General features: G+C 38.9%; 1 protein-coding gene across 2 annotated transcripts in view; it reads left to right on the plus strand.

Annotated features, from left to right (window-relative positions):
- The window catches only part of LOC149004156 (uncharacterized), a 71,556-nt gene that overhangs the window by 43,732 nt on the left and 6,774 nt on the right, over positions 1-21,050 (plus strand). For both annotated transcript variants that reach the window (XM_089167892.1, XM_089167893.1), the window contains 5 exons: positions 6,656-6,738; positions 11,752-11,893; positions 11,983-12,069; positions 12,307-12,468; positions 12,556-12,643. In XM_089167892.1, coding sequence (XP_089024018.1) covers positions 6,656-6,738; positions 11,752-11,893; positions 11,983-12,069; positions 12,307-12,468; positions 12,556-12,643 — 562 coding nt within the window. The remainder of the gene's footprint in view (positions 1-6,655; positions 6,739-11,751; positions 11,894-11,982; positions 12,070-12,306; positions 12,469-12,555; positions 12,644-21,050) is intronic.

Raw genomic sequence — 21,050 nt, forward strand, 5'->3', positions numbered from 1 at the left:
CTATGGAGATTAGACAGCCTAACAAGCTAGAAGCCCTTAAAACAGTGGCTTTTAATCCCACAATGTTCTTAATCTCTGTTTTTTGTGGGGTTTCAATCCTCATCGAAACTGAAATGGTTCAGCGATGGTTGGTTTCCCTCGTAGTTGGCCAACTTAATGGACCTCAAACATAGGTTCATTAGTTGAATGCAAAAATTCCATATTTAATTTACTTTTTAGGTGGTGTTATTATGTTTTCAATTGAATCATGGTAGAATTTGGTTTTAATTTGGGTCACTTCAATTGATCATGTGATCCACTTAAGTGATCATGTTACTAAGGTTGAGTATTAGATTAGGCTTCATGTGTGGGTTAGTTAATCGTTTTATAAGTTCTCTTTAGGGTCCAAGTCTACATTGTTCAACTAGGTTGTTAGGGTAGTTAGAATCTTCTTAGGACTCTTCTCATTCCCTACATAACAAATTAACAACCCTTTTTCTTTTACTGTTTCAGCTCACAAGGGACTTTCATTGTAAGGCTGTTTAGCCATTATAAAAGTCCCGTTGTGGGAATAATATGGAAGATTGGATTTGATGAAAAATTGAATTCCATTCAGACCTAGATTTCCTCTCCGGGAGAGTCAAAAGAACTGTGTTAAGACACCAATCTTGAGGGGTATACGGAGGGGGACAAAGGGATTGTAGGGTATCAAACCCAAGGGATCATGTGGGGGACAAGGACAAGTGGTAGGGGTTCATTTGCAGCAACCACATTTCTTGTTGGCACTGTTTAAGGAGTTTGGCGATACAAATTCTAGGTCCAAAACAAAACTTACTAAAAATTGCCGGAAAACTTCACAGAAATCTTGATCCAGTCGTCGGATATCTCTTTCTTTCGTTCGAACAGCAGCGATTTTGACCAGGCATACATGAAAAATGACAGAAAAGCAGAAAACCCAATCAACGCTGCTGCAGGAAGATAGATCGCAGAGAAGCCATTTCAAGTTCTCTAAGTTACACAGACTAAGGCTTTAGATTAGAACAGCAGAAGAAAGGCTCGTTACAAGATAAGTATTTCACTTAGTTACTCAGGTCTCAGCTTCTTCGCATGTTGCGTTTGCTTTGATCCTGATGTTCTTCTTCGTGTTCACTGGGTTTCCGACCGTCGTTTTGAAGTCAACAACCACTGTCTTCTATTAGTTTGATTTAGTTGTAAAACCAAATGAATAACATTCATTTCCTTTTGCTTTGATCGAAAAGTGACGAGAAACTTTTGCGATTTTCGGTTCCTTCTATCTATTTCTTCGACTTCCACAAACCTTGAGTTGCAGATGAGCTCCTCTGCAAACCTTAAGTTGCAGATAAGCTCTGAATCTTCGCTGGAATCATCGAAACTGTGCTGGAAATGTTGGCAAAATCTCGGCGCCATCGCACCTTGGTTGGAACTCAAGTTTTGTGAGTTGAAAAATGCGGTTCTAGGAGAGAAAGTGAAGGACATGGTGTTTCTCAGTGCCCTACTTCCGGTGAAATGATATGAAGTTTTGAATGTAAGCAGGAAGAGACCAGTTGGAGGCAACGAGTTTGGACAGGTTATTGCCAAGATTGTTGTTGCGCAGATATTGGAGAGTTGGGGCCTTCAGAGCTTCCAACATTTTGCTCTTCAAACCCATGGATATTGCCATTCCTTACCTTCATGATTTAGGCAGGACTACTCAATCTTACTCCAATTTATCTGGTAGAATGCAGTGTAATTTCTTTGGTATTATTCAAGGGCTTGTAGATTTAGGATCCTTGCAAGGTTTTCCAGTGCATAAGATGTTAATTGTTGCCCTGTGAGGTTTTCCTGGTGCATCACAAGGTTATTCAAGGGCTTGAAGATTTTAGGCAGTTTTTTTTTTCTTTTTTTTCTTAATAATATTTAGTGATGGGTGATTCTGGCAAATGGGCCCGGTGGTGGGTGATTTCTAGCAGGGTGTAGGAAGAAGATGGGTGAAGGCAGAGTCCCTTCACCCAGCTATATGGTTTTTGAGAATAGGGTATGGGGTAAAAATTACAATTTTATTTCTTTTAATTTGAGGGTATTATGGTCATTTTATGTTTGACATTAACACCCATGTGACAGTGTCAGTTTCAGCTAGACCAAAACATAACTTCAGCTACTAAAGGGACCCAACCTGATTTTAGGCCCTACTAAAGGGACCCTAACGTAATTTTTTCTTGATATGATTATGCTTTTACACAACTTAGAAGCCATGTCAAATAATATGGCATTATTATGCCAGTATTGATCTACTTGGAGAAAATCAACATATAAATATAATCAAAGGATATACTAATATAGTAAGACACTAGGGTTGCTAATTCTTCCAAGATTGCAAAACGATATAGGTTATACAAGTCCTAGGCATGATCAATACTAAGAAACAGCAACCATGATCAATTACAGATAACTCAAAAAATGATGTCAATTAGGTTAAAATAGGGGGTAATGCGAAATCAAACAAATGACTGTGATTAGTTTCATGATATGACATTAATAATTAGGTTATGCAGGGAGGGAAAACAGTATTTGATTATGAACAGAATGGGAAATATTATGCTTAAAGGCAGCAGCAAAGGTGAAAAGACTTACTTTGAGGTAAAAGAGGAAAAGGGACAAAGAGAGAAATACCCACATGTTTGCACCTGCAGAATTAATTGAATGTGAAAAGAGTAGGAAGAGCAGCCCATGACAAGGGGGAGTGTTGGGTTTAACCCCAATGGCATCCCATGTAGGTTATAATAGAAGGATTCGTCTATCCCACACGGGATCCAGCGGTGGCCTTGTGAAAGAAGAAATAAAATATATCCTCCTCTTCCCTTGGGTCTCAGGAATATCCTGTGGAGGGTGATAATCACAATTTTCCCCCCTAATCCACATCCCATGATCCATGCGTAGTGGAGAAGATCAACACAAATCCCCTCCCATTAACAGGCTAGTAAATAAGAATTTAAGAAAAACATGCATTATTTTTTATCTGAAAGAATATGCATACTTGGAGAGCTCCTCTAGGTAATGGTTTTTCATCTACTAGGTCACAGATCCTCCTGAAGTTGCCCATGTGCAAAACATTTTGTTTAACAAAAGAGTGAAGGGAACAGGAAGACTAGGATGGTAGCTGTCAGTGTGTTCTGTACCCCCTCCAATTGTTTCCTTCATATGGGGAGCCTGGTTGGCTAGCCAGTGAAGTCTTAGTGTGATTGGATTTTCTTTCCTGGCTTAGGTCAATTTAGGAGTCCTAGTTTGACTAGTATAACGAAGAAGCAGAATCTGAAAGAGAATTTCTGATGTAAACCAGGTCTATGATTAGGGGTACTTTGGTTTGCCCAGGAAATTCCAGCAAAAGGGGGGAAGGTTTTAGGGTTTTTAAGGTGACTTAGAGCCTGTTGAAACTGAATTCCAGATCTGATTCCTATTTTGATCAGAATTCCAGACTTGAAATTTGAATTCCAATGCCAAGCTAGGGTTTCAGCTACAGCTAAGGTGGAAGAAGGCTATCGCTTGCTGATTCTGCTGAACAGAGCTGACTTTTATTGCTATCCTCTCAACTAGAATGGGATCTAATTGACAGAACTTGGTAAAAACCAGATTTCTGGAATTTTAAAATTCTGCAGAATCTCGAGGTAGATGAAGTGCAGGATTTTCTAACTTAGGTAAAAAGGACTGATTTGTAGAAAATAATGGTAGGGCTTGAGCCTAGGGATTCCTGCAATCCTAGTGAAGGTGAAAGAGTTTAAGAGGGCCTGGGAATGAGGGTTTCCTACTGGGAGTAGGAAGCGAATGCCATGAGGAAGGGAGGGGAGGGAGGCCTGTGGGTGCTAGGGGAAGGAGGGAAGGGGCTTGGGAAGTCATGGGGTTTAGGGGAACAGATTAAGGGAGTTGTGGGACCTAGGGAGTGCTGCTGATTTGATGTAGCAGTAGGGCAGGTGGTTGGGGAAGGATGTGCAGGCAGGGGAGGTGGGGGAAGAGCTTGCGTGGGAGGGAGGGAGGGAGGTGGAGGAAGGCCGTGACTTACTCAGGCTTGCTGGGATGTTGAAGAAACTTGCTGGACTTGCTGAATTGATCTTCTGAACTTGATTATTGGCTGCTTAAATGCTTGGAAACAATTTGAGAACACTCAACGAACAACCACAGGGTCCCCCTCAAAGGAACCCTACCACTCACTCAAGCAATTAACAACCAAATTTTATAATTTGTCAAATCTGAATATTAGAATGCAAGAAGAGGTTATTTATAGCCTAAAATAAAAGAATCTGACTGGGATTGGGAATTCCTAAGAGATAAGGATCGCAGACCAAAACACTTAAAACGGAATCAAATTACTACAAGACCACAACCCTAGGATTGGAACTTGTAAGGACACTTGACTTGGGACTCAAACTATGCCTTCCAAATAAAAAAAAATCTAAAGATAAGAACTCCCTTTGGATAAGGAATATCTTATCCACAACTAATTAACTTAACACAACTTAAACTCTCAAATAACTTTCGAACTACTAACTCAAACAAAAACCACAAGTAGATCCATGACCCTTGAATTGAGGGGATTCTATTGAGCCCTAAAAGGGGCTGAAAATGACCAAGATACCCTTGGGGGCATTCGGCTAGCTTGGATTGGCCATTTGGATCTGGATTTTGGTACCCAATTATTAGGAGAGGGGTCTTTGAGTTCACATCAATTTCTTTTTTGATAAGTAATGTGTGTATTATAAAAGAAGAATACACAAGAGGCATTCTCCTGAAATCCCAATCAAATCTAAAAGGGAATTAATAGTTATTACTTATATGCACAAATTTAAATTAATTAATTAATTATCTATTTACGTATTCTGCTTAAATCAAATACATAATAATAAGAACAATACTCAAGAGGCATTCTCCTGAAATCCCCATCAAATCTAAAAAGGAATTAATAATTATTACTTATATGCACAAAATTTAATTAATTATCTATATATGTATTCTGCTTAAATCAAATTCAATTATGTATTTGTAGATTAGCCCTACACTTTGTGCTATTGCATACACGACCCTCCACTTTCCAAGATTCATAGCGAAGACCTCAGGACACGTAATTAATTACTGCCAACCACTTAGGTCCATTTTACTCTCAACTAGAAGTCCAAGTGCACATAATCAATTTTCAAAAAATGTGATTAAACATATAATAAGTATGTATCTTTTATAATGAAACTTTTTTTTTGATGAAAATTCACTTTTTAAACCACTAGTGCCAGCTTTATACATTGATCAGGCACCTGAATTACATCTCAAATAATTCCTGTACCGAATGGTACTTTGTTGGGCAGTATGGTCACTCACTCACTTGTAGTCCATATTCTTATTCCTAGAATGTCAGCCTAGGTTTACTTAATTTTGGCCATTGATACATTAAAGAACAATAGTTAGTATTACAATGACAAGTGTCCCCTCAAGTATAGGGTTAGGGTGACATGTTTATTCCTTCAATCATACATGTAGGTATAAAAAAAAGTTAGATTCTTTCTGATCAATGACATACATACTCAGAGTTGTACCCTGCCCCTACTATGACTAGGTGTTCCAAATGCGATGACCATATTAATATGGCTACCCAAACCAAGCCATAGTCATGACTCAAGACTACCAATTTAATATTAACATATAGATACACTTTGTTTATGACGTTTGAATGATAAATATGAATGTGTCAAACTAAAAGGCATAAATGTTTAATTACAATTAAAAAAAGGGGGGGCTAAAAGAAGCCCAAATAATTTAGATGGACATGTACTTACACCAGATAGAACTGCATCCACATAAGAATCAAGAAACAAAAGAAAAGAAAGGCAGATTTTTTTTTGGGGGGAATACTTTCATGCGAACGAGAGAATACAAAGAGAGGAGGGCATCTGTTCACACAAAGAGAGTCCAGTGTGACTTGCTTCTCCACCAAACCTCCCCCCCCCCCCCCCAACCAAAAAAAAAGGTTATTATTTATTCCAATGTTGTGTGCATGTTACAATTCCTTATAAGTGGATTACCAAAAAAAAGAAAAGATAAGACTAAGCTAGTTTTTTTCAAAAGGAACACTTAAGTGATAGTTATTCATGGGTTGACTGTGATGCATGAGGTTGGACTAATACCCAAATGAACTACCTAAAACTCAAATAAATCCAACTAAACCAATTAGTCCACACTAGTTAATACCCTCCATCAAACCAGGTGTGGACTCCATTAAACCACACTAGAAATAGGCATGAACTCCATTGATCCAGATAGAACTCCATCAATCGAATAGAAAAAAATAAGTTAAAGGCTTGAAATTGGGGTTGTGCTCTTTGTCAAAGCAAACCCTAGCAATATTGTAACCCCTAAATTGTTGTCTCTGTATTGATTTGTATTAAGCTGATCTCTATGCTGGCGCCTCTGTTATGGTCTAAACTGTCAATCCATAGGCCTGGTGTCTTCATCATTTTTCATATAATGGAAAATATTTACTTATTCTCATATGATGAATAATCTTTACTTACAAGTAAGTCATCAAAAAGTTGTTCTTTGTCTTCTGTTACATCATAATTATGTGAATTCGTGCTCTGCTCAAATTATAGAAATTTCATTGATTAATAGATGCTGATTATTATGGATTGTTGTGTAGGACCATTTTGTTGAGATCCTAGATGTGATGTATGGAAGCACTCGGAACATTGTCAATACACATATCCTTAATAAAGCAACCAGGTAGCATCTTGATTTAGTCCTATTTAATTTTTTCCTGGCAAATTTTTAAGTGTGTTTGTCCATTTCAAAGACACATGAAAAGGTTGGCCATAAGATTCCAGCTGTAGTAACTGACTGATTTCCTTGAATTTTCTTATATTATTTTTTCATTTATGTCCAAGTTATTTATTTCAAACATAAAAATAAATTCACTGTTGCAACTAGGTTATACATCTAGCTTTTCCAAAATACAGAAGTGAATGGTCATTTACAATGTAGATATTAGTTTCCAAGATAAATCACCATACGCTGCCCAGGGAATCTATATCTGTGCCCAATTTTTTTTTGAGTTTGTAACTGTGTTGATTGGGAGATGAGCTAATTTCTGCAGGATTTCTGGTAATTCCTATTGTCTTGGCATAAGATGTTTCTTCTGTTTTTTTCATTTTGGATTCCCTGGTAACTGTATAGGAGGTTGATCTTCACATGTAAAGCATTTTGGGTTTGTGTCCCTTAGTTGAGCATGGGGTAGAAATCAATTCCAGCATGGGTGGTAAGCTGTAGGTGAATCTGATGAAACAGTATTGGCAACGTGAGGACGCTTACCATGAAACTTCCAGAAAAAATGTTGGATATGTCCTGGACATCCACAGTGATGGCAAGTTCTAGCATTCCTTGAAGAATCTGTAGAGCATTTTGTATTCGTGGTGGGGTTTTTTCCAGGAGTGCCATGACCACAAGCACCTCCAAAACCTGTTCCTCTAGCGGAACCATGCTTGGGACTTGGGAGGCAAGGCTTGGATCGTTAACTGGACCTATATCATGTGAATTTTCTCTAGAAACATAGAGGACTCTAGAAAAAGTGTCAGATAGTGTGGGTACTCAATCTCCGCCAAGAAGCTGGATCTAACCGACCCAAATTCCTTTCCAAGTCCTCAAAAAATCCCATAACAGTCAATTGCTCATGTTGATTTTGCACCAGGAGAATATCAGAAGTAATAGGCATTATGGATTAACTCCTCATACATTTTCTTACGTCAGCAAATATTGGGTTAAAGGATGCCCTTTCCGGTCAACTCTGTAAAACTCCTATGACAATTTGTGAATACAAGATAGGTTATTTGACCAGAATACAATGTATTCAAATACTCCCACAATTATCATTTTATCAATGTGGGCCACTAAATTGATATTATTTCTCTCCATGGACTTTAACATTTGTTCTAAAATTCAGGCATCAATTGTATAACATGACTTACCGCCAACAGGAACAGTCTGTGTAAGATGACCTTGCCGCCCATGACAAACTGATTCCACTCTAACAATTTTCTTTCACTGATGAAAGTCTGCAGTTCCTTTCAGTTTCTTTTCAGTTATATGGTGAGAGGTGGAAGACATCACCTGATCACCTCAGTAACAGTAGTGTTAGTCTCAGACCTGGATTCAGCCATTATGTTAAGTAATCTATATAACTTGGGGTTCAAACTTCACTTTTTTCCAGAAATGTATCCAAAAAAGTTACTAGGAATGGTAATCAATCAAGATAGAAGAACAGAAGCAGCAATATTTGTTGCAGAAACAAATCTTCCACCATAGCAAAAGTAAAGTGGAAATCCAGAAAAATCTCAGGTTCGTATGTACATATTTGATGGACAGAAGCCAAAGGGATTCAAAACCAGAATTGAAAAATAAAATACCTGGTTCTTCTTCATTAATTATGATCTACTCTCCAAAGAAGTAAAAAACAGCATAGGGTGCTGTGCCCTTTCATTCGAACCTGTAGAAAACCTTCAAAATTGATGTGGTAGAGAAACACCAAAACTTTCTTGAGTGCTAAAGAGGAAAGAGAGGCTGCCACAAGGACTCGAGCAGCCTTAGTTCTTCAGCTCTGATCAAAGTTTAAAATCTCGTCTCATCTCTATGTCTCGATGGTCGAGACACTGATAAATCAAGATTTCAACCAAAATTTGGGCAAAGCATGGTACACCATTGTACCATGTTTCGGTGGGTTTTAGGTGATTTTTAGGTCTGATTTTTTGTGTATAATCTAATTTGAAGTCAATAAATACAATAACAATGTTATTTTTTACTAGACCCCAACAGAAAGTGGCATTCTTTGTTTGCAGATGCTTAACTCTATACGGACGAAACTGGATCATGTATTCTTACAAATATAAACATGGATATATAAGAGAACAATTAAAGTTTCATTAAAATGCAAGAACAAATATTTTTTTTGGATGAACGAAAGTTTTCATTAACCAAAGGGGAAAGAAGGGGGGGGGAGATACAAGAAAAGGGTAGAGCCCAACAAAGCCGAAAGGCTCAAAATCAAAGCAATATGGAGAAAATAAAGGACAAACATCATTCGAAGGCAAAGCCTTTCTATTTTTCTTCTTTTTTTTCTTAGTGGGATGAAGCTTCACAAAAAATTAATGATCCAAGTTGTAACGACCTCTGGTAGATCTGTTACTAAGCCTACAATCTTGAAGAGGGGTGAAGGGGTATCAGAGAAGGAGTCCTCTAGTTCGGATGGAGGAAAGGACTAAGAGGTGGTGTCAAGAGAGTAAGGGAACGAGGGGGGGCCTAGGCCAAGAAAGGGAGAAGGGTCGAGATTGTTGGGGCTGGGAAATGGGGATAGCAAAGGTTAGGCCATAGAAGGGGGCCTGGGAGCAAAGCCATGGGCCATTGGGCCCAGAAATGGGAATGGAAGGAGGCAGAACCAAAGATGGGCTAGGAGAGGCAGTTCGCCTAAGATGGTTGGGCTGAGAGGAGGGTTGAACCTAATTGGGGCTTGGGGGGGGACCAATCAAGCCTCCACAGAAAGGCGGGATAGCTGGAACGTAAAACACAAAGGTCTCAAATGACCTTGAAGGAGCGACAGTGGAGGGAGGATCGTAGGGGTTAGAGAGAGAGAAGGGGGCAGGAGGGTAGGCTGCACTGAAACGAAAACAAGAGATCCGGAAGAGATCAGATTGGCAGACATAATCAACAACATAGGGGGTCTAGAAGCAGAGGGGTCAATCGTCTAATTTATCACAAGCGACCTTTTAGGGGAGACATTCGAGGCCAGTAAAGGTGAGGGAATAACCAAGAAGGCGGTTGGTGTCAGACAAGGATCCAACAATTCAGGCACATCAAAGGGGTTAGCAGGGATGCAAGAGGGGCAAAACAATCAGCAGAAGAGTTCACCGGTGGCTGAGACCGACGCCGGTGATTGGGCATCAAGGTCCTGGCATTAGGAGGGGCTTGAGGGGCTGAGTCAACAACAGGGAAAGGGGAACCGAAAGGCACATCGTTTACAATGGCTTGGGCGTTAGAAGCTAGAGGGGAATTTTGATTCACACAACCATGTTGACCAAAGCTTCTACAGGAAAGGCAGTGAGGGGGCTTCCATTCATACCTCGCCACTTGCTTGAAGGAATGACCAGATTCCTCAGTGGTGGTGATTGAAGAGGGGAGAGAGACCTTTGATGAGACGTGTACACAGATGCGAGTGAATGTGAGATGGTCCTTCGTCTTGGTTCTTACATCAAAAAACAAGGGACTGCCAGTAGCAGAACTTACCATACTCAACCCCTCAGAACACCAATAATGGAGGGGGAGGCCAGGGAGAGAGATCCAAAGGGGGAGGGAAGAGTGGTCCTCTCGAGTTAGCGTAGATTGGCATGCCATTTTCTGAGAAATAAGGGTCTTTTGCTGACGTTCCAAGGCTCTGCCTCAAGAGCTCTACGCTAGTCTTCTTCGTTGGAGAACTTGAATAGAAAGAAACCGTGATCAATTTGACCGGTCTCCAGGGAGCCCAATGGTTTCCACTGCTTGGCTAGAGTAGCTTGAACAAGGTGAAAGGGTGCCGCAATCCAAGGAAATGGCCAACAAGATAGCCACCCAAAAGGGAAACTTCATTGTCGAGGACACCAGAGGGGCGAAAGCAACAGGGCTGACTATCAATGAATGTGGGTGGAATGAGTCTCAGGGTAAGGCCAGGTTGAGAGGGATGGGAAGATGAGGTGAAAAGGGAAGACCAAGGAATGGGATGGGAGAAGGGGGGGGGGCTGAGGAATACAATTTATGAATCACAAATTTCTATCTTAAATTATTACCCTTTGAAATTCTTGAAATTTCTTTCCAAAATGCCGAAATTTCGTCAAAATTCAGCCAACCGACTAGATTTCATTTTGGACCACATTTTGTCTTGGTAGGCAAAAGATGACCGAGATTTCGTGAAATTGTGTATGATGGCTTTGATACAATGTTAATAGACAACAGAAAAACAGAGGGAATGGAGAAGAGAGGAAGAGAAGAGAGTTTGGAGAAGCTATGGGACCTCACTCGCAATTGTGTGGACCTCCACACATAGCAATACTGTTTATAGAGTGGCAGCAAGATTACAAGTCCCACAAGGAAACAAAACCACATAAAATAAAATCCCAAAAGGCCCAACAATTCTTGGGGTTTAGCACCTCAGACAGAGTTAGTGCCAAGTGCTAATCCCGAGACTTGGTCTTCGTTCCCCTTTTGTCCCTTGTGGATTATTCTAACAATGCCAAAGAGTAATAACTTCAGTTATGGACTCATAACTTTTGTAAATTGGCATTGCTTAAATTGATAGGAATTTGGGTTCGTGGAATGTGTCTTATGCAAATTCTATGAATTTAAACGAGGTTTGACTTGAAAAACCTACTCCGCAAGTAGAGTGATGGATTTTAACACATGGAAATGGTCTAGGTTTCCCTTCATTGCATATCGTAAACCATTATGTCATCTTGATTGTATTGTGATCTTTGGTGAGTTTCATGTACATCCCAGTGTCATCTGGTTGGGAATTAAAAGTTGTTGCCTAACACCTGACTTTGGCTACTTAGGTAAGTGATTTTAGTTCCTGATTTGTGTATGGGTGTAAATGTAAGTTATTGATTCAAATGTATTCTGTATTGGTTACATTACCTCCAAACCACCACCTTCCCACCACTCAAACTTAAAAAACACACAAAATAAAGGAAAGGTACTTAATATACCCATTTTATTTGGCAGGAATGGTTATATTCGTGATCCAACAACAGTGCAGTTGCTTTTTGAAATTTCTCAGGCTCTTCACAATGGTATAGATTTTTCAAGCGTCAAAGATGATGACAACCAACATCCGATACATCTCATTTCTCGTTTTGTCCAGATGGTAAGCTCCTAACAATGATTTTTAGCAAATGGCATGTTCTATGTCATGAATGTAAAGGAATGGATTTACAGATTCTTGCTCTTGTTTAGGTAGACTTCGGGTCACAGATGGAAAACCATTTAATATTTTTGGTTGAATGTCGTGGAGCTTTTAGTAGCAGCAATAATGAACTCAAGGTTTGTATTATGATTGTGTTACATCTGTCTTGTAAGTTGTAACATAAAAAATAACCAGTTTCTTCGGTGTAGGTGATATTATGGTCATTGAGTAAATGAAACTTTCCATTTCTCATCGATATCAACTTCTTGTATCTAGAGGAAGTTACATGTTTTGATCTTCTTGTTAAAACCCTCACCCCTTTCTTTTCCTCTTCCCCTTTGAAATTCCTCATCTAGATTTCCTTCCACTGGCAGGAAACCCTTGTGCATGCCAGCAATTTCCTAGCAGTCAAAGCTATGAAAGATGCTAAAAAACCTCTCAGTTTTTTAAAATCTTGCATAGCTTTTAGTGAAGTTACTATACCATCAATTTCAGTTATCATCAGGCAGATAAATCTTTATCTTGAAACTGCAGAGGTAATATTTTCCTCCCTTACTTTCTGTTATAGTACCCCTAATCAAAGCATCTAGTCTCACCAACAATAAGTTTTTCCAAAATTTCAGGTTGCTTTATTAAGTGGATTACTTTCTCATACCGATGGGCTAGTTGATTCAGCAATCAGTTGTTTACAAAGTTTGGAAATAACTAATGGTTAGATCCATCACTTCATGAACTTCAATGTACAGAGTTGCATCAAGATTAATGTGTGCTTGATATTCTATTGATAAATTAGTGAAATTCAAGTCATCCTGAAATTCAATCCTGTTCTTTATTTTTCAGTTCCTTATTTTTTTTTGTTGAACTCAATTGTATTTCATATATAAACATAGGAACTCTTGAAGTGTAGCAGCACAAAAGATCTAACCTCTATCTGATTTTATTTATAGAGAAGATTCTCCTCTCAGCTTAATCAAGCTGTATGGATCGAATGGCCTTCCATATTCCTTTCCCATGCCACCATCTCCTTTCACTTAACAATGTGGCTGCCCCTCTTTTTAATCTCCGTAACTTAGACAAACCATGTCCACCCATTAATGAATTGAGTAAGTTAAACCAAACCAAACCAAACCAAGCCATGCTAAGCCAAGCCAAACGAAACAGACAAGACCAGACAGATCACATAGCTAAAAAATTGAGACTAACCTATAAAGAGCCATCTCCTGCTTAACCATTCATTACTTTAGCATTCACTCGGTATATAAATCCATTAATATCAATACATGTTGTAATATATATGTTAATAACACCTTAGTGTATAAAAGAATTATAAAATCCCATAATTTTTAAGACAATTCAAGTCATAAAATAATATGACATACGTTGATATGTTATATAATATCATCACAATAATATATATATATATATAACAATAATGCTCACCATTGCACTGCAAATATTCACATAATATCATTAAAATAAGCACGGCCATCTAATGTAACGAGGATTGGCACCCATTGTAACATCCCGCCCTAAATCCACCAAGGGAGTACCCTATCTAGATTACCCGGGGAGTGAATCACTGTCCCGCCGATCAAGTTTAGGAACGATCATAGCCACTTAGCACAATAATATAATCAAAAGTAAGAACAACTCTTTGTATTCAAATAATTTAATAATAAAAGTCAAGAAAAGATCTCAGAAGGATTCACAAATAACATCAGAGTGCGGAAATGATTCAATTAGGATAAACAGTCAAGTGTGAAAAGGATGGAAGAAACCCATCCTATAATAATAGTGGAAGGTAGATCGACTAAAATTAAGGGTTACAACCGGTTCCCAAAATGACAAGGGAACAAACTAAACTACGGTCTCAACGAATCAAATAAAAAGGTTAAAAAGAAAATGGGATGATATCCCCAACACTAGCACACAAGTGCGAAGGCCGAACTGCTCCAGATAAGTGATAATCTCGGATTGCTAGTCTTCACCAATGTAGTCACCATAATCAGTAGTTTTCATCAACTTAGTCTTCATAGTTTTGACTATCGTTGTCAACAGTAGTAGTACCTGCAGTAAAGTCTAACAAAAGATGTTGCAAAAAGGAGTGAGTTCAAAAGAACTTAGCAAGGCAGCTTATTCCACAATAACATGTATACATGATACAAAGCATAGCATGATGCAACATGATATGAAACACATGACGCAATTATGATTCTAATTCTATGTATGCTAGTCTCTATGGTAGATGCTTTAAGTCATAGCACCATACTTCTTTGGGTCGTCAGTCACTCCCCCTCAACCCATTCCGTATCTTGGGACTGCCGGGGTAGTTGGGTAAAGTCCTCTCAAACCATGGTAGGGGATTCGGTCACCACTCTCTCACATCACCATTTGGTCTAAGTATTGGTGCATGTCACGGCAAAGCCTAGCCCAATGCAAGTTTTCTACTCAGTCATATCAACTCAGATCCAAATACGTCCATTCCTCGCCCCGAGCGATCCTTTCCGGTATCCTTCACACTAGAGTCAACGTAATCCCGGATTACGAACTCATCAACCCTATTGGTCATCCACAAATAATAGACAGGAAGCTCTCACGTCCTCTCACGGGTTGGTTACCGGTCTTGAGCGCCCGTGAGCCCAAGTCTAGCTATTTGCAACCCTACCAATAAATGGCCCCTTTCGGGTATCCGTAGTATGGTTTATGTCCTCTCACGGGTTGGTTACCGGTCTTGAGCGCCCATCAAACCATACCCTACCACGGGTTGTTCGGTCTCAATGCCCTTCCGATTCGGGTCTGATATGACAAGGACATCCTAGCCAAACACCACTAGACAAATCCTATGTATGTCATCCAATGATCCGGGAAAGCGTCGATGGGCATCTTCGGAGAACATCCCATACTATTCCCTCCGATGTCCAAGGACAAAAATGTCAATAGGACATTCCCCAATCCCAAATCATACATATTCAATCACATTCTCATTTCCATCGCATCGTACATAAATGATATTTCATCATATGAAACAAGATATAATATAGCATGATCAATCACATATATAATTAACAAGAATACAATAATCATGATAACCAAAGTGATATATATAACATGGTACTACTGTCTTAAAGTATATACAGCAGTCATATGATGTTAGAAATACAACAATTAATGTGAATCTATCAAGTTTCCAACATAGAGGCATAATTCACATAATCTATGTAATTATGGTAATAACCGTCCTTTACCAAAAAAAAAACCGTCCTTACCTTATGTTGAGTTGATGATGATCCAAGAATCACAAAAGAATGATCCAATAACAATGTTAAGACCCTAAACAAACATAAATAAGAGATTAGAGAAGAAATCGGGAAGATCGGAGGTCGAATGGGTCAAAACGGAGCAAGGTTGCTATCAGCAGCATGTTTGGTCGATGCACTTTGGTCGATGGTATCGACCAAGGAGGATCGACCTAAATTGTCTTCAAGGCTGCATAATGGGTTTTGGGGATTTTGGTCCGAAATTGGTCTTCCGGGGTTCAGATCGATCCGGAACTTGGAGGGGATGCTAGGAACAGTAGCAGGAGACTACGTAGCAAGAATTAACATGATCCAATGGTCAAGTTGAAAACCCCCAATTTGAAATCCTATGTTCTATATGCTAGAACCATAGTCTTCAATGAAAATCATTGCAACTTCAAGAGAACCTAGGAATTTAATCAATAGAATGATAAACAACTAAATATAAACAATTACTAACATATAAGCAGACCTAATTGAAAGAGAAAATCAGATTAAGAGATGAATTCATGTTGTAAAGAAGAGAAAAATCAAAATAAGAAAGCAAGAACATCATGTATGAGAATCATAGCATAGAAAGGGTGAAGAGAGGTTTAATCAAAGCAAAAGAGCTTGTAGAAGAGGTGGTTGCAAGGTTGCAGCACCTTCTTCACAAACTCAGTAGCAAGAACAAGATGAGATAGAAGTAAATTAGAGAGAGAGTGAGAGATTACATACATTGGAGAAGAGATTAGAGAGGAGAGACAATGATTCTTGTAGAAGTTCATCACCCAAGCCAAGGAGGAGCCTAAGAGGAGCCTTCCCACGTTCTTAGGTGTTGAAATGAGTAAAATATGGTTATAGGTTCGAGGTTTCACTTAAATAGAGGAAGGAATATCCAAAAATCATCTTTTTCTCGAATTTGGGCTACTTTGGTCGATGCTCTTTGGTTGATGGCATCGACCAAAGAGGATCGACCAAAACAGGTGTTAGAAAACAAGCTTTAAACAATCAAAATAGCAGTTGAACTTGAACAAAGAAAAGAGAGAAGAAGAAGAAGAGAAGAGAGATGAAGAACTAGTAGAAAAGACCTGTGATTCTTAGCTAAAGAGTCTAGAATCACAGAGCACTTTTATTTATAGCTTCTAATAAATCTAATACAACTTGAGAGACAAGTAATTGTCCTCTAGAAGAAGGAAACAAAATATTACAGCTTTAGTAACTTCCTAACTCCTAAAATAGAAAGTTCTGAAAATAGAAACTACCACCAAAATAGAAACTATGCTTTCTAAAAAACTCCCAAAACTTATGTAGCAAGATTCCCACATTATAAATAGAAAATATAATTAAAACAACAGCAAAATACTGTTCACGTGAACAGTAAAAACAATGTTCACGTGAACAGTAACGTGAACAGTAAACTCCAAATTTACGTATACTTTAACACTCCCCCTCAAGCTGGAGCATACAAATCTCCCATGCCCAGCTTGCAACAGATAGACTAAAAACTTGGTCTGAACAGAGCTTTGGTGAGCAAATCAGCTAGTTGGTCAGTAGAGCTCACAAAATGAGTTGCTATAAGCTTCTTCTTCACTGCATCATGCACAAAATGACAATCTACCTTTATATGCTTCGTTCTCTCATGGAACACTGGATTACTAGCAATGTAAGTGGCTGCCTGATTATCATAAAACATTTTCATAGGGGCAGAAACTGGAAATCCTATTTCCTCTAACAATAAACGAAGCCACATCAATTCAGCAGCGGTGTGGGCCATAGCCCTATACTCAACTTTAGCACTAGATCGAGCAATGGTGGAATGTTTCTTACTCTTCCAAGTCACAAAATTTCCACCAAGAAAAGTACAATAACCTGTGGTTGACCGGTGATCAATGACGGATCCAATCCAATCTACATCAGAAAAGGCAACCAAGTCCATACTCCGATTTGGTCGATAGATGAGCCCTTTTCCGGGCGCACTCTTGAGGTACCGAAGCACTCTCATCGCTGCATCCCAATAAGCCTTCCTAGGAGACTGCATAAACTGACTCAACACACCAACAGAATAAGAAATATCAAGACGAGTAACAGTAAGATAAATAAGTTTCCCAATAAGACTCCTGTAACGATGGACATCATCTAACAAGTCACCATCATCACATCCTAACTTCAACTGAGATGAGAGGTAGAAACAAAATTGGAAACAGGATAAACAATGTTAGAGTGTAAAGTGCAAGTACGAGTACCTTTCCATAAAGCAATTGGTAAGTCATCTGAAGGCAGAGTGGGGTCTCCACTAGAAGAATCCGCCGGTGGAGAGGATGAAGAAAGAACATCCGTAGGGCTAGGTTCAGGCTCCACTAAAGGAGAGCCGCTAATATTGTTAGGAGGAACTCTACTATCCACAGTATGTTCTGCCAACTTATGTCTTCCATGATAAACCTGTAGAGGAATATTGCTAGTGGAAGGAACTAAAGAGGGAATAGGAGTATCATCCAAAACATTTTCAACAGACACAGATTGACTTAGATAATAAGGAGTGTCTTCAAAAAAGGTCACATCCGCACTTGTAAATTATTTGCGAAGAACCGGATCATAACAACGAAAACCTTTTTGAGTGCGTGAGTACCCAAGAAAAAAACACTTAATAGAACGGGGGGAAAGTTTATCCAAAGGATGTGGTGTGTGAACAAAACACACACAACCAAAAATTTTGGGTGGAACTGAAAACGGTTCTCTATTGGGAAAAACAATTGAAAAATGAGATTTTTCAGAAAGCAAAGGCATAGGCATGCGGTTAATTAAATGACCAACAGTCAAAATTGCATCACACCAATAACTCTTTGGAACATTCATCTGAATCAAAATAGCGCGTGCAACCTCCAAGAGGTGACGATTTTTGCGTTCAGCCACTCCATTTTGTTGGGGAGTGAATGAATAACTGGTTTGATGAATCATTCCAAAAGAATCACACAAGTTAGATTTATCATGTTGCACATATTCTAAAGCATTATCAGACCGAAAAATTTTAAGAGGAAGAGAAGATTGAGTCCGAATTTCATGAATAAAACTTTTAAATGTAGTTAAGAACTCTGTCCGATCCTTTAAAAGATACAACCATGTAAGACGGGAGAAATCATCCACAAAAGTAACAAAATATCGAAAACCATGCCTATTACTAATTCTACAAGGGCCCCAAATATCGGAATGAACAAGAGAAAATAAGGACTCACTACGAGAGATAAAGCATGGAGGATAGGTGGCACGATGATGCTTCCCTAACTCACACGCTTCATAATTTAATCTAGACACTGATTTAAAAGAAGGAAATAAAATTTTTAATCTAGGTAAAGACAAATGGCCTAAACGACAGTGCCACTGGAGAGCATCTACACAATCATCAGAAAGAGCCGCAATAGGGGTAGCATAGTCCAGATAGTAGAGTCCGTTCCTTTCACACCCTCCACCAATCGTCTTCCTCGTGTGAAGGTCCTGGAAAACACAATAAGTGGGAGTAAAAGTCACAGAGCAGTTAGTGCTTTAGTTAATTGACTAACAGATAATAAGTTAAAAGGAAAGTTAGCAACATGAAGTATGGATGATAAAGTAAGAGAAGGTGTAGGAGAAACACTTCCAAAGCCTAGAATAGGTGTGGAAGTCCCATTAGCTATGACAACAGAATTTTTAGTGGTAGATTTAGAAAAAGAGTTAAAAAGTGATGACTTACCAGTCATATGGGAAGAGGCCCCTGAATCGATGATCCAAGGGGTGGGAGTAGAAGTGAGAAGTGCTATGTTACCTGCATGAGAAAGTGTGGCAGCAGAAGTACTAGTGGATGTGGAAGCGCCAATTTCAATATTTTGCAATCGGCGAAGGATTTGGCTTACATCATCTCTTAGAGTCTTAGACAAGTCCCCTAAAGAAGATCCAGAACCACTATCGTTGTTTGCTATAGTATCAGTACCACCATCAGAAACGGCATGATTGGCAAGGTGCTTGGCCCACTCTGGTTTTCCATGTTTGGCCCAACAAGCTTCCACTAAGTGCCCTGTTTTACCGCAATGAGTACAAAGTCGAGATGTCTTATCAGACAGTTGAACACCACGACCTCCAAAAGACCTACTAACTCCCCCTGAACCACGACCACGTCCCCTTCCATAAGAGGTAGTGAAGGCTGAATTTTCTCCTTTAGAACTTTTGTTTGGAGAACTCCCTTCAGGCAAGGCAATACGTTGAAGTCTAGAATATGCTTCATTAAGATTAGGGACATGCTCACCAGCAAGAAGATGTCCTTTGACAGATTTCAGTTCAGGGTTCAATCCTACAAGAAACTTAGACACAAAAAATTCATTCCGTTGGGCCTTTAGCTTCTCTATATCAGTGGTGAGAGGTTGAAAGACATTCAACTCCTCCATCATGCCTTTAAAGGAGTTGTAATAATCCTGCAGAGACTTGTCAGCTTGCTGAAATTGAAATAGCTTTTCATAAATACTAAAAATCCGAGTCATATTTTTAGCTTGGGAATAAGTCTCTTGCAAATCATCCCATATTCCCTTTGCAGTCTTATGGAACATAACATTCGCTGCAATATCAGGTGTCATACTATTCCACATCCAAATTTTGATGATTGCATCATCTTGGATCCAACTAAAATAGGATTTGCTAGTCTCAGCGGGAGGTTCATCCTCAATGAACTTAAGCTTACCTTTTGCAAGTATGTACACCCGAACCGCTTGTGACCACAACAAGTAATTAAAACTACTTTTGAGCTTGATAGATGTAATTTGAACGTTTACATGATCTCCTTGAGATCCTTTTGATTCAGCCATACTCATGATTGAGTCATGTGTAAGTGAAGACATTAAACTGAGGTAGATAGCACTCAAATCAGTTTTCCAAAACTTGAAGTAGAATGAGCAGGAAAAAAAATCTGCAACCTTAGGACAGAATAGGAGAAAAAAAAGAGAGAGGTAACAAAGGTATCCAAGTTTTGGAACGTGTAAGAGTATGGTAATAGGTAGAGGATCAGTTCTTATGAATATCTGATCTAACAGTTCATAATATACAGCATTAGGTGGCTGCACACCAAGGAAACAGAAAAAAAAAAAAAAAAGAATTTCAGAAGAGAATATTGAGAACAACACTATTTTGATTCAAAAAAGCTCTGATGCCATGTTAGAAAACAAGCTTTAAACAATCAAAATAGTAGTTGAACTTGAACAAAGAAAAGAGAGAAGAAGAAGAAGAGAAGAGAGATGAAGAACTAGTAGAAAAGACCTGTGATTCTTAGCTAAAGAGTCTAGAATCACAGAGCACTTTTATTTATAGCTTCTAATAAATCTAATACAACTTAAGAGACAAGTAATTGTCCTCTAGAAGAAGGAAACAAAATATTACAGCTTTAGTAACTTCCTAACTCCTAAAATAGAAAGTTCTGAAAATAGAAACTACCACCAAAATAGAAACTATGCTTTCTAAAAAACTCCCAAAACTTATGTAGCAAGATTCCCACATTAGAAATAGAAAATATAATTAAAACAACAGCAAAACACTGTTCACGTGAACAGTAACGTGAACAGTAAACTCCAAATTTACGTATACTTTAACAACAGGTTTCAGCAGAAAATCCAGAAATAGTTCAGCAACTTCGGACAGGGATTCAGAGGGCTATACGGGGTCAAATTGAGTGCGGTTTTCTTCTACAAGTCAATCAAGAAGTCTAGTTTCCAGAAATACCTTCGGATCAAGCATGGGAGTTCATTAGGTCCACCAACTAAGCTCACCTTCGATGCGCAAGCAGGATTTGCCAGACATAGTTCAGCAACTTCGGACAGGGATTTGGA

The sequence above is a fragment of the Hakea prostrata genome, chromosome 9, assembly GCF_041222555.1.
Source record: "Hakea prostrata isolate BN-2017 chromosome 9, UWA_Hpros_2, whole genome shotgun sequence".
Lineage (NCBI taxonomy): Eukaryota > Viridiplantae > Streptophyta > Magnoliopsida > Proteales > Proteaceae > Hakea > Hakea prostrata.